We start from the raw sequence: 14,692 nt of genomic DNA on the forward strand, positions 1-14,692 counted from the left end.
CAAAAAAACTAGAATTATCTAAACTGAAAATGAAACATATCAAAAGTAATTAGAAAACTTAAAACTATATGTTAATGTGTTGTTGTTCTTTAAGCTGATCCCATTAGGAGTCACCACAGCAGATCATTGGTCTGCATGTTTGATTTGGCACACATTTTACACATTTGGCACACAAACCCGGGCCATGGCGGTGAGAGCACGGGAGCCTTAGCCGCTCACCAGGGACCAAAACTATATGTTAATACAAAATAAAAATTTAAATTAAAATATATATTGCATGCAAAATAAACATTAATTTTAAAAATCCAACGTGTAATAGCACTGACACACATTTACACAACACCAGACCACATCCAGTATGTCACATGTTTCTTTATTAATTTCTGTAAATGGTCTGAGCTGGTGTGCAGGATAAATGAACTATACATATCCTTATGTCAGAATGAATCTGATTAAAAGGCTTGTGTACATATTCAGATTTTATTTTTTTTCTCTCCATAACAATAAAAAAAGAAAAGAAAACAAGTTCAAAGCTACAAAGCCTCTACATTCCCCATGTTCATGTATGGGCATGTTCTTGTTCTAGATAATATGCTTAAAATACATCCATAACAACTCTAATAAGGGTGCATAGCATTCTAATCAATGTATATAATTAGATTTCTTGTCATATATTTGTACATATATTCTTTATTTAAAAACATATTTTCTGTGCATGTGCGCAGTTGCATTCCTTAGTACAGAGTAATATGATATTGCGTTAATATTGTCATTTATCCACTCTAAAGGAGTACAGGTGAACTCTAGGGTTTCAAGAGTAACATTTTACATAAACTCATCATAATACACTGTAATGGTAACGTCCTTGCGTATTTATTTAGTGGGTGCCCTTTTTTAAAAGGACACAGTGTGCGCAGTGTCCCCCCACCTTCCTCTCAGACTAGCTCAGTGTCCTTTCGGCTAATAAGTCTGAACGTTATGGATCTTGTTTTATCATAACATGGTTGCTGTCCATCACCTCACACCCCAATGTCCCTGAACATCTGTAGACAGTTATACTATCAGAACGATCACTGAACCCTGTCAGAAAATGATGCTCAGGTACAATTTTAATTCCCTGAAAATAAACAAAATAAATATTTACTCACTGGAACAGTTTGACAAAACACCAAATTTGCACATTGTTTTCCCTTTAATGCAAATGCAGTCTATCAGATAAGACATGTTTGGTGTCCAACAAGTCCAAGACTAATGTAGCTCTCAAGTATTGGAAGTCTATCACAGCCATTTTTTTTTAATATTCACCTAAATCTTTATATAATTGCTTCAAACAGATTTTTAAGATCTATCATCTAAATATACAAAATTAATTATGCAAAAAAACCTTTAAACTTTGCTAATTCGGCAGGGCCTAGAAACCGCAAAGACAAAGTGCGCATAGATAAAAAAAAGTGATTTTGTTTGTCCAAGATGGCCAACTAGATCTTTGACAAGCTCTCTTGACTAAGAAAAAGAACAAAAATACCCCCTCAGCTCAGTATTCCTACTTGTATACTTGAGGATAGCCTCTTCAACCCCAAGACCAACAAGTGATGGCTGCAAACAGCATCAACGGTAAACAAAGTAGAACTTCTTACCTTTAAATGAGTTACGCTGTATATACAAGCATTTGCTTTAGATAAACCAACAGAAAGATATATTCGCTTGTTAAAACTATAACACTGACTCTACAGTTCGCTGTCTTGAAGAGGTAAATATACATGTTAGCTACATTAGCCTCAAAGCTTGTTGGACACTATAAATGTCCTGACTACAATTTGGTGAGGGGGGAAATTGAATGAATTTGATTTGTCACTGAACTGCTACTTTAAAGTTCACTTATGTACATTATATGAGTTTTAGAGATTATTTCGAGAACTGACTGTGGAAAACGGAAGAAAAATCATTGGTTAAAACACAAAACCTGAGTGAAGTTTAAAGAGTTAGGAGAATCGGAGTGAGCGGAGGTGAGGGGTATAGAGAATACGGGTTTCACTCATCCACAGAGAAATCTTTAACAATAAATATACAATCACTGCTTTTTCATTACTAACATATTCACTGATTATTTACTTCGCATCAATACAATCATTCATTCATTTTTGTAATCATTCATGCCAAAGAGTCATAAATATATATTTTAAAACCTCTTTTTCTTTTTAGAACATAAATAACATATAAGATTGTGTGCTACATTTGAAGTGAGTCTGTCAGACGTCAGTCAAGCATCAAAGATTGCAGCTTTCAGACAGCGCCCCTGGAGTTCATTTTGACAAACTTGAGTTGGTTTGAATGTCACACTCTTGCACACAGTGCAACTTTAATACTTATAATGTCTATTTATACTCATATGTAATGTATATACTCATATTATATCAACAGAGTCGAATAGAAATGCTACTAGGGAAAACACTGAACACACACACACACACACACACACACACACACACACAAATGCCAAACTGTCACCATAATATTGATATTATTTGATATTATTGCTTTGGTAGTGGAAGCGTAAATAGTTTCAGTCTGATTGGGAATTTGTGCATGAACATAAAAATAAAGATGATTAAAGATGCGCATAGATATTAGTGTTGGATATTTACTGTAAATTAAAAAGTATTTATATATGTATGTGTGTGTGTGTTATATATAAAACCAACAGAGGACAGACAGTTGTCACAGTTCAGGGGTCAATTAATTTCAAGGTGGACGATCACAGTGCTGTCTGTATAGATTTTATCTGTCTGTGCTTTACTGTACACCTATAAGGATAAGTTTAAATGTTTAATTTTTTAATAGAATTAAATGCCATCCTGTGTCAGATGTATCGCACCAGCAGTAACTCAGAGTGTAATCAGTAAGGGGGCAAATTGGATCAAACGCCCTGAAAATTTAGAATGAACATAAACAGGACAGCAAAATGAAAGCAGCATGATGTGCTACATCATTCACCAGGAGTCCAGAGTGGGCGGGGCTTTAAAAGAGGTGGCGCTATAGACATAGAGAACATAGAGTAAAAGATAGAGAAGATAAAGAGTGGGTGCTTCCCAGTGTCCTAATTGATGCCTCCTTGATCAGTCAGTTCTACTGTCCATCTTTACGGACGTATCAATTCTTTAAACATTTCAGATAAGCAAAGAGGCTTCCAGAACAAGTATAAAAAAAAAACATGTCCAATAAATGATACAGAAACAAGAAGTAAAGGAATTAAAAGTGTAAAGTATAATATGTGTACTTGTATAGGCTAAAACAGTGATATTTAACCATGCATATGTTCAATGTTTTAGTTACTGGTTGGTGTGTGTATGGAAGTCCATTTTAGTCAGTGACGGATAACTCTATGTTCACACTAAAATGTGACAAAGGGACAGGCGACCATTCATTTTCTACATGTGTGTGCAATATGAAGCCACAATTTCAGTGAGAGCGAAGCGCGACAAACAATGTCTGAATTAAGAGTTTCTCAATTCTATGCAAATTAGATATGACTCTAGCTCGAATGATTCCTCGGCCCAATCCGATGACGCCTGTGATCGATGCTTCTTCAGTTACACACTCACAACTTCAGTTCCTACCTGCAATTAGCTCTAAAAGTTTTATTCATCTTATCTTGTCATATATGACCTCTCATTAAGGACATAACAAGTAAGTTAAACTACCAATTTTCACACTTATTAGTGCGTTATTTAATTTCTAGTTTAACTAGGTGGCTTTAGAAGGTTTATCTCTATAGTTACCACTGTTTCACACAGGAACTAAAAAAAAGGCCAGACATTGCACCCCTACAAGAGACAACAATAGCGGTCGCTACACGCCCACGAGCCGCTTGTCACTTGCTAGTGTGAACGTAGTGTTATATGGCTGCGCAGAAATTCAGAAATACATTTGCTACAGATTTCCCCTTTCCGAGTTTCCTTTTCTTGCAGCCTTTCCTTGTATCCTTAGAGGAAGAAGCCAAAATATTAGGAAGGGAAGCAAGGAAAGGAAACGAGGAAGCACACAATTTAATAAATGGGAAGCACGAGTGTGTGTGTGTGTGTGTGAGAGAGAGAGAGAGAGAAAGAGAGAGAGAGAAATTTTCAGAGACAATTTTTCAGTCAAAGGTCCTCAATTATGTTTGCAAACAAAGTGCTTCTGCAGCTATAAGAGGTGAATCCTGTTGATATTTGAAATTAGATGTTTAGATGTAGAAAATTCATTCCATGGGGTTTTAATACGGATGGCCAATATGCAAAGGGTGATGTGATGTGGCCCAATTATTTTTCTATAACAACAAATCCCGAAGTGTTTTATTCCTCTCATAACACAACAATATGCCAACAATTAAACTGTTTTAAATTACAGAATGGCACGTCATATCCACGTTTTTATCCAATTATAGTGACATTTAATGTCCGTGAAACGTGTTAGTTCCTGTTCTCACTTAGGTTATAGCAGCTGTTAACAGTTGTTCCCTCACCAGTCACAATTTCTTGGCTCTTTTGAAGTCAATAAGACAAAAAAATGCAGCTTGTCATATTACCGACAAACCGCAAAGCATAAACTCCGCAGTCATGAAGACCTCCCTGTGTCGGAAGACTTAAAGTTACAGCTTTACCTCTAGACCCTCCTTCCATAAATGTTAAATAAACGTCTCCTTACACGAAATATCACCATATCAAAGATTACACATTTTTAATCGAGTTATGTAGTGTGTCCACCTGCACATCCCTGTGAATGAGCTGTTACCATAGAAACAATAACATATTGACATAGAATGAGCGCATTAATACTGTATAAACCTGTGATATGCAGCTGCACTATCGTCAGAGCTGCTGTAATAAACAATTAATCAACACCTTCTAACCAATCAGAATGGACAATTCAACAGCACTGTGGTATTAAACTATATAATATTAATTATATCAATATACACACCTCCTCTCACAGGTCTTTAATCAATGCCTAAATAGCAATTGCTTTCACCTCAGCTTTAGGAGCACTTTGCTTACACAGATTCTAAAGGATTTTTGGCTGAAATGATCTGTTTCTCTGAATATGCAATTTTTACCTCCTCTACATATTACTGAGCACACATACATACAGCATGTCTCTAATAGAAGGGACACTGGGGTGTTGCGCTGGCACACACAGACCGACAAAAAAAAAAAACACAACCTCCAGCTGGAGAACCCGATTTCTTGAAATATTCCCACTACGCAGGGGGGATCCTCCGATTCCTCCCGGAAGTGACAAAAACATGGAGGACTGTTTAAGGAAACACAAGCACATTTCACAACAAAGAACAAAAGTCCATAATCTCTCACACACACAGACACACACACACACATACACACGCACACATACACAGCAGAGCACAGCAGGCTTGCTCTCAATCTCCTTCACACACTCAAGAAAAAAGTGTCACAGCAGAAAAAACAACATTCAGCAGCCGGAAGCGAGTACACATGCATTATATACGGACACACACTCACACACACACACGACAACGTTCGCATAGCATAGAGTGCATATATCACATTTAAGAACAGGATAAAGGGCCTGTGGAGATGAAGCACTGATGGGTTCAGCGTAAACTTTACGCTGTGTCGTGTTGTCAAACTGTTGCTTTTTTTTATTTGGCTGTGTTGTTCCAAATCCTTAAATTCTCCCCTGATCCTGCGACGGCCCTTTTCCTCATCCAGTTTTTAGTTGATAGATAATGACAGCTCAAAGGTCATAGGGCATGCACCAGCAGTCGATCATGCGTTTACAGTTGACAGGAAGCACTTTTTGTATTTTTTTTTGTTTTTTTTTTTTCATTGTTTTTTCATGAACTTTTATACAAAAAAGATCATGCCCTAAGCTAGTTGTCCTCTTTTAATCACTGTTGTTAAAAATGTTACAAAAGTACAGGTAGATCTCCTTAGTTTTCTCCTCCCTTTTCTCAAGTGCTGCTTGGTCATTTCTGTTGTTTTTTTTATTTTTTTTTTTCATGTGTTGGTGGAGTTGTGGTTCATTTTCATTCGCCGCCTCCCATTTTCTTCCCATCATCTTGCCTTTCGTGCACCTCTTGTCTCGTTCTGTCTCCCAAGTGTATTTGGGTGAAGGATGGTTTGGCAGTGAACGTCCGGCCCTGGAGGACAGCAGAAGAGAAAAAAAAATACACATTATACAAAGAAGCAGTTCATCATGCTGACCTGAAAAACCCACCCTGATTAATGCTCAAGTTACAGGTGAATAATTATCACATGCTGTCACCTTTATTGCCTTTAACTTTGTGCTCATATATTGTGCGTGTTTTTTCTCCTGTGCTGCTGAATTCTGGAATCTGAATAATCTTCTATAACGGTAGTTCTGTCAGTAGTGCAGCTGCAAATCACAGGTTTATATTAATGCGCTCTTTCAAATACACTATGATTTCTATGGTAACAGCTCATTCACAGGGAATTGTATCACGGATGCTCCACATAATCTAAGACTCATAATAAACAGATTTTGAAATTGTGCTTCACTATTTAACAAAGAAAAAGTATAATTGTTGATATGGTGAAGTTTTCTGTAAGGAGACTGTTAACATTTATTAATGGAGTCTCCAGTGTCAGTGCTTTGTAACAGTCAAAGATAAAGCTGTAATTGTAGGTTGTCTGACACAGGAATGTCTTCAGGACATGACAAGAGTGTTTTTGACACTTCACTACAGTCGACATCCTGAGTCAATGAGCAGCAATTAAAATCAAGTATAACCCCAACCGAACCCAATCTACTGTTCAGAAAGCCAGTAAATGCTCAGGGATGTGTAAAAATCACTTCAGGCATTACTGAGAAGCCAAAATTGCGGAATATGACTCAGGTCCTGCTCTGTCTATCCCATACCTTTAGGACAGTGTGTGTTAGTTTCAGTGCTTTACACTCCTCAGACTGGCGTGCTTCACTGCCTGCACTCCTCTCTTCACATCCACACCCAGCTGGAGCAGGGAAGGAGGGAAGAGAGAGGAGGAGGAGGAGGAGGAGGAGAGGAAAGAAGGCCTCAGAAACACTGATTCAATCCCTCTAAAGCTGGGGTGTCAAACTCATATTCTGCCCAGGCCACATCAGCATTCTTGTGAGCCCTTGAGGGGCCATTATTTAAGACTGTTCATATTTTATTTAAAAAGAATTCACCCCCCCTGGAATATATCAGATTTATCTGAATAATAAATGATAAATACACATATTCTTCCTGTCATTATTTAATTGCAAACCCATGTTCTCTCACAGTGAATTTTCAAAGTCAGATGAAAGATATTGTCTTTAATGAGGATACAACTCACTTATGATTGGCCTTCACATGTGAAATATTAAAAAAGCTCCCATTATCTGAACAAAAACCACCTCAGTTGAACTGTCAGTGAAGCATCTGTTGGTCTGAATGAAAGGAGTGAAAATGAAGGCTAAGGAGCATTCAATGGAAGTTAAAGATAAGGTAATATAATTTCATGGTATGAAATTATATCTAAAAGGTTGGACATCCCAATAAGCACTGTTGGATCAAGAGTGAATAAGTGGAAGCTGCATAACACCACCCAAGCACTATCTAGCTCAGGCCATCCCTCAAAACTCAGTGCAAAAACAAGACAGAGATTGGTGAGGGAAGCCACAGTGAGGCCAACAGTTACTCTGAAGGAGTTACAGAGTACGGTGGCTGAGAGTGGATTGAAGGTGCACTAGACAACTATTTCATGGGCTCTATACAATTGAGGACTGCATGGCAGGGTGGCTAGAAAGAAACCATTGACCAAGAGGAGCCATATGAAAGCATGAGAGTGACCCAAAGAAGATGTGTTTTTTGGTGTAATGAGGCCAAGATTGCGATATTTGTTTGAGACAAGTTTCAAAGTGCTATCTGTGGTGCATACCTAACGCAGGGCATACCTCAATTAACACCATCCCTACAGTGAAATGTGGTGGTGGAAGCATCATGATCTTGGGATGCTTTTCATCCTCAGAACCTGCACTTCTTGTCTAAATTGAAGAACAGATGGACGGGGGAAAATACATGGGGATATTACAAGAGAACCTGCTTCAAGTCTGCTAAAAAAAAAAAAAAAGAAAGCTTGGGAGAAACTTCACCTTTCAGCAGGACAATAGGACTTGCAACCCGAAGGTGAACCTGAAGGTTGTGGGTTTGAGTCTCAGGTCCGGCAGGGATTGTAGGTGGGGGGAGTGAATGACCAGCGCTCTCTTCCACCCTCAATACCACGACAGAGGTGAGACCCTTGAGCAAGGCACTGAACCCCCAACTGCTCCCCGGGTGCCGCAGCAAAAAAAAAAGGCTGCCCACTGCTCCGGGTGTGTGTTCACGGTGTGTGTGCGTGTTCACTACTGTGTGTGTGTGCACTTGGATGGGTTAAATGCAGAGCACAAATTCCGAGTAGGGGTCATCATACTTGGCCACAAGTCACTACACTCACTTCACTCAATAAACAATAAACAACATACTGGCTGGAATAATCTGTGTATGTGCGATTTGTAATCCAGACGAATCTGACAACTTTTAAGGGGGTTGAATACTTTTGCAAAGCACTGTATATATTCTCGATTAACACCAATAACTGGGTCTGAAAGTAGAATAGGATGCTCCTAGGAAAAAGAATTGCTAACAGAAACTATTCAAATGTATGCACTTATAGGTCTAGGTGATAACATTTATTATATTGATTAAGTATTTTTAATATAAATATGTATATAATATAATATAAATCTGTCATCAAAAATATATAATGAACGAGATCAGTATGCTATAGTTCTGGTGTGTAATTTAGATAGTGTAAATGTTGGGTGGTAAGTACTATGAGCTGTTTCACCATCATGTTTTGCAAGTTTGCCATGGCTGAATGTAATGTGGCAGGGCCGTGAGTTTCACACCTGTGCTCTAAAGTGAATGGGATCATAACACCAGCGTGTTCACTGAAGCTGTAACCGAGTGAGGCACCCACCTTGGTGACCACATTTCCGTGTTCGTCAGTGAACTGCTCCTCATTCAGACGCTCACTGGGGAAATCGACTGGCTCGTCTTTCTGTGAAGAAGAACAATGACATGTCACATTTCTCATCAGTGAACAGAAATACAAGGATTTATATAAAGCTGGACAAGCCAGAGGACACGATGGAACGTACCTGTGCCTTGTGTGCATCCTGATGGGAGAAGCCGAGCCCCTTCTCAAAGGGTTGAGTGCCCATAAATCTCCCACGCAGGAGCTCTGACTGGCCCGAGTCGCGTACCGGAGTAAGCAAGGCTTCTTGGGCCACACGGGCCTGGCTCTGCTCCATCACGCACTCCATGGCCTTCTCCTGGAGGAAGGGCTGAAATGCACCGCTACTTAACCTGAGACACAACACACACACGCACATGGGTGAGATTGTGAATATGCCTGGAATAAAAACAGTAAGACAAATATTATTCCTTTAATCAAAATTCCCTTTAACCAATCACTGCCTTTTTATATCCACAGTGTCCGCAAATCATACAGCACTGTGTTTTTGAGTGCATTAAAAGAACATAAAAATTAGAGCAGCTCAGAGTGGGCGTGGCCACAGGGTCATTGGTAATGAGTGGGCGTGTCTTTGAGTCCATCTATGGAATCTTTGAGTAGGAAGAAGGAAGTCAGCGGCATTCATTCATATACAGTGGATTCAGAAAGTATTCAGGCCCCTTCAGTTTTTTCAGGTTTTATTGTGGATTAAATTTACTTTTTGGCCATCAATCTATAGCCAATAATCCATAATGAATAAGTGAAAACAAGTTTTTAGAAATCTTTGCAAATTTTTTAAAGATCAAAAGTGGAAAGATCTCATTTAGCTGAGCATTCAGACCAAGCATTCAAACAGGGTGAATCCTGTTTGCTTTGATTATCGTGAGATGTCTCTAGAGTCACTTTGTCATTATGGATTACTATGTGTAGATTAATAACCAAAAATAAATTTAATCCATTGTAAATTATAATACAATAAAAAATGCAAAAAGTGAATACATTCTGAACTTACTTTATGTGTCTGTATGTTCACAGACCTTATTATTTAGCTAGCAAATATGAGCTACCATGGATTTAAAGTCAGTATAATGTATGTTTATAATCTTCACTTCTAACCTTAGCTAGCTGGTTATATTAAGCCTGAAAAAGGCTTAGTGTTTTGCAGCACTTAACCTGCTGAGCTAGGTAGTGCTAAATATAGCCAGCTACACATACAAGCTATTAATCTGTGGTCACACTGAGTGCAAATAAAATTTTCCTAAAGAAAAAGCTAAGTGTCTGAATGGGAATTGATGTAGTAATATGAAAGAAGAATAGCGAGGCAAAAGTCCAGTGTGGCTCCTGGTCAAGAACGCTCAGGTTAATTATTCAAGCGCAGGTGAAATATGCTCAATGTTTAATCATTTGAACAAATAAACAGAGTTGTTTAATTATATGAGTGGAAATGCAGAGTGACAATACTATTACTTGTACTAGGAGGCACACACTAAAGACATCCCATGACAGTGAATGGTTAAAAAAATGTAGTTCCAGGAATACGTTCAACATGTTCAACATGTTCAGTGTTAGGAGACGGTGAAGTGGTCTGTCACATACCTGTCTCCGTTGTGCTCGAGTGCTCGTGTCAGGCCAGTTTTCTCACGCAGCTGGGCATAGATCTGTTGCCCTGTAAGAACAGAAAACTTTTCCCCTGAGCTTGCGCCTAATCCAATCCCTCCACCTCCTATTCCTCCTCCTCCTCTAGCTCCTCCTGCCATGCTGCTGCCTGCCGCCACCTCCACCCTCCTGTTCTCCGACCTCTGACCTCCAACTTGCCCATTGTGGTTGGCTTTGGGGATGGCACCACTGGCATGGACCCTCTCCTTGTCCAGTTCATGTGGCATGTCCTCTTCATATACCTCCTCTTCCTCCTCCTCTTCCTCTAACTCCATGATGGAGCCGCTGGCCCCACTAGCTCCACTGCTGGGCCGCCCCAGGCTGCTGCTACAGGGCAGACTGAGAGTGTTAGGCTCCGAGTCGTCTGCTCGACTGCTGCCCTCTACAGATGAGTCTTCCACCGTCACCAGGGACGGGCTGATGCCTGCCGGCCACACCTGCACATCTGACATCTCCATCATGGTGTCCTCCTCGGTGGTGGCAATTGGCGCGCACTCCAGACTCGACACTTCCTGCCAGTAGGGCTCGGGGCCGAGCGGAGAGGGCAGGCTGTACTGCACTGAGGCCGGAGACAGCAGCTCCTCCTGCGCCAGCCCATAACCTGAGAAACGGCCACACAAAAGAGGCAACACTAACACCACACAGACAAAAGGAGGCGATCTGGACCTCTCAGTGCTGTGATCGATGTGCTTACAGCCTGCTAATATACTGTATTATGTGCACATGCTTTGAAGGGAAACTACAAACACTCAGAATATCAGCGGTGTCTAATTCATCACACATGCAAGTGGCCTCAAATAGCTTTTGCGGATTTGCTGGTGTGGTTTCTGACACTGTATGATACACTGGTATGCATAAACATGTACAAAATGTTGACTCCAAATCACTTTCTTCTATAGCACATAGCTTGGTGTCACTCCACACTAAGCTTGTGCATTCGTGATTTTTCCCTGCTTGCAATTTTCCATTTTTAAATATTGCAGTAAACGATATAATCGTCCAGAACCACAAACCACTAGCCTTAAAAAAGACAGGAAAACTAGCATTTTAGGTTTAAAAAGAGTATGGGAGGGTGTAATAACATATCATACTAGCTTACTTCAATTTTAAATTGAGGAGCGCCTCTGTAAAATGCGTAAAGCTTGGCAGTTCTGGTAATATAATATAATAAGCATATGTGACTTTATATCTTGCCAGTATAATATCATGTATGGATGATAAAATTGTTATATCGCACAAGCAATGTAACCATGCTAAACTGGTAGATTCATTTAAAGTAAATTCCATTACTTGTTAGTAAAATTTGTGTCATAGCTACAGGGCAAAACAAAAGAAGGAAACTTCCTACATCAGATATGACTTGGCTAATCAACTTGTGAAACGGTTTAAATTGAATTTGCTACTTTAAGTAAAAAGTGAAAATGTTTTTAATCCTAAACAAAAAAGAATGCAACCCAACTCACAACACAGACATACCTAACTCACAACCTCATATCATTAACATACCAGTTAATCCAGATCGCAGCAGCCCGAGATCTTACTAAAATCAGAAAGTTTGATTATATTACAGATTCTATCCACACTACATTGATTCCTAGACTATTTTACTGTAACAGCACACCCGCAAGTGTTTTATTCCTATTATACCACAGCAATTTGCTATTACAATTCTATATATTTTTAAAGAATGCCACATCATAGTTTTTATCTGTTTATAGGTACATCCGAGAATTCCTGGTATCACATAAGTGATATCACCTAAGACAGATAAAAACTGTCTTTCCAATATAAGCTTGTCATTTTACAGAGAAACCACAAAGTATAAACTCGTCTGTCCTGAAGACTTTCCCAAGTCAGGAAACTTAAAGTTACAGCTTTACCTCTGCCTAATACCAATCAAAATCACTGGAGACTCCTGTCATAAATGTTAACAAAACTCCTAACAGAAAAGACATTAACAAATGGCCCTATTATCATAAGGCTAATATAAAAATAATATAACAATAGTCATAACAATAATGATGATAATAATAATAATAATGAAAGCACTGTAATAACACAATGATGCACAAAAGTAATAACATGAAGGCAAGATAATGCAACCCAAGGGGGTTTCTATAATTAAAGACCTCACTAATAAAGAATAATTATGTTAGCTTAACCTAAATTTATTAAATATAAAATAGATATTAAAATATATTTTTAAAAAATATATAAAAAATATATATAAAAAAATATAAAAAGTTAAATATCCTTTTAGTGAAACTTGTTTCTGCCACTAGTTTAATTCCAATAGTGGTTCTTGGAAATGTAATTAACTTAAGAATATTAGCAGTGTTACATTATACTGCAACTCACAGGAGTCCCACAGGGGGCGATGTCTGACTGAAAGTCTGCAGTCATTTAGTGTTAGATAAAAGTATAAGCTAAATATGTGCATGCAGGTTTGGGTTAAAGGTGCCATTTGTAAAAGTTTTTAAAAGTTTTTCTATTTGTTTCAAAAATACCTTCAAAACTTTCAAAAATACCTTAGAAGATACTTTAGCTCACAGGTCCCTTGGAAAAACTGATTTCCAATATCACCATGCAAATGACCATACAGGCTTTTTTGACAGTTTTTATTATTATTATTATTATTATTATTATTATTATTTTAGACTTTGGTTTACAATTTTCTGGCCCAGAAATTTGCTCCAACCCCAGCCAGAACTGACCCGCCCAGCTCCTTCCTTGAAAGGTCATTTGAAAGGTCATTTCAAGGGTGGAGTCAGTGGTTTCACTGCACTTCATCTTACCATATTTGGTCTTGTAGGGCTGCAAGAATTCCAAACTGCTCTTTTAAAATGTTGTAGGATCTATTTATTTTTAAATTGTAAGATTGACATTACAGGCTGTCTGCACCAGTAAATAAAGAATAAGCTCTATTCTCATTTAAAGGTGCAATAGTCGATATATTTTTATTTCTTACTAGTAGACCTAACCTGGGAATATATATTGAAAATTATTTTTAAAAAACGATGGTGATAGGCCATGACCTTAGCTACATGGCTTAGAAAACCCGTTTAGAGAACTGCTTTCTGGTCTGTAGTGCTTGATTGTGTTTGGATGGAGCTCCTGTCAGTCATTTTATAGAGACTCCCCATCTCAGGCCCCATTCACACCTGGCATTAACATGCGTCTTCAGTGACCACTTGTGATCAGATTTCATATATCGTTTCACATTTATAACATTATTAGTCTTCCACTGCATTTATGTTCAGGTAGAAATGTCCCATGAATCATATCTCATCTACCTGTATGGACAGTTTTAATCGCATGGTCTTCCGCTGTGTTTATTTTCAGTCAGAAATGTCCCTCAATTTCCGTCTCAATCTCATGTTTTAATCATGTTGTCTGCTAACGAAACTTATAAATGAATGAGAGATGAGATGAATGAAGCTATGAAAAGCAGCTTCTTTCATCTCTGCTGTTATGAAGTTGTCTATCTATCTATCTATCTATCTATCTATCTATCTATCTATCTATCCATTAGCTTAGCAGCAGAGGACTCTACCATTCAGCATGATTTCCAAACAGTTTTGCAATGATTACATTTTTTCTGGCTAGGGCAATGATGCAGGTGATTAATGACACAGTCCAGTGTGCATTGAGACACATTCACATTCACAGTACAAATATGATATGGACAGATGCGTCCCAAACCACCTCTGAATGTGGTCTCAGTGATCGGCTCACAATGCACCTTTGAAACGCATTTGACCCCATTCACACCTGTACTTAGCGCTGTCCTCTTGTGATCCTATCTCCCAAGATGCATTGTAATGCCAGGTGTGAAAGGGGTCTCAGTGTGAAATTGGCAAGAGCCCAGCACAGCCAGGTAATTCTCCTGTGAGCAAAAAAATCACTCTATGCTTCAAAAAAAAATTTATGACAAGAAACATAGATAAATTCAGAATAAACACTTGCCCAAGCCTGACAAATCTTGCCTAATGCACCTTTAA

General features: G+C 38.6%; 1 protein-coding gene across 6 annotated transcripts in view; it reads right to left on the reverse strand.

The window, feature by feature from the left end:
- Positions 1-461: 461 nt before the first annotated feature.
- Positions 462-14,692, reverse strand: part of ank1b (ankyrin 1, erythrocytic b) — a 96,055-nt gene continuing 81,824 nt past the window's right edge. For 3 of the 6 annotated variants that reach the window (XM_026941143.3, XM_026941142.3, XM_026941141.3), the window contains 4 exons: positions 10,632-11,292; positions 9,181-9,388; positions 9,000-9,080; positions 462-6,157 (listed from right to left, as the gene is read on the reverse strand). In XM_026941143.3, coding sequence (XP_026796944.2) covers positions 6,044-6,157; positions 9,000-9,080; positions 9,181-9,388; positions 10,632-11,292 — 1,064 coding nt within the window. In that variant the 3' untranslated portion in view covers positions 462-6,043. Of the gene's footprint in view, positions 6,158-6,897; positions 6,990-8,999; positions 9,081-9,180; positions 9,389-10,631; positions 11,293-14,692 lie in introns of all 6 variants that reach the window. The other 3 variants (XM_026941147.3, XM_026941144.3, XM_026941146.3) reach the window with 2 other exon arrangements.

Source organism: Pangasianodon hypophthalmus, chromosome 15 (assembly GCF_027358585.1).
Source record: "Pangasianodon hypophthalmus isolate fPanHyp1 chromosome 15, fPanHyp1.pri, whole genome shotgun sequence".
Taxonomy (NCBI): Eukaryota; Metazoa; Chordata; class Actinopteri; order Siluriformes; family Pangasiidae; genus Pangasianodon; species Pangasianodon hypophthalmus.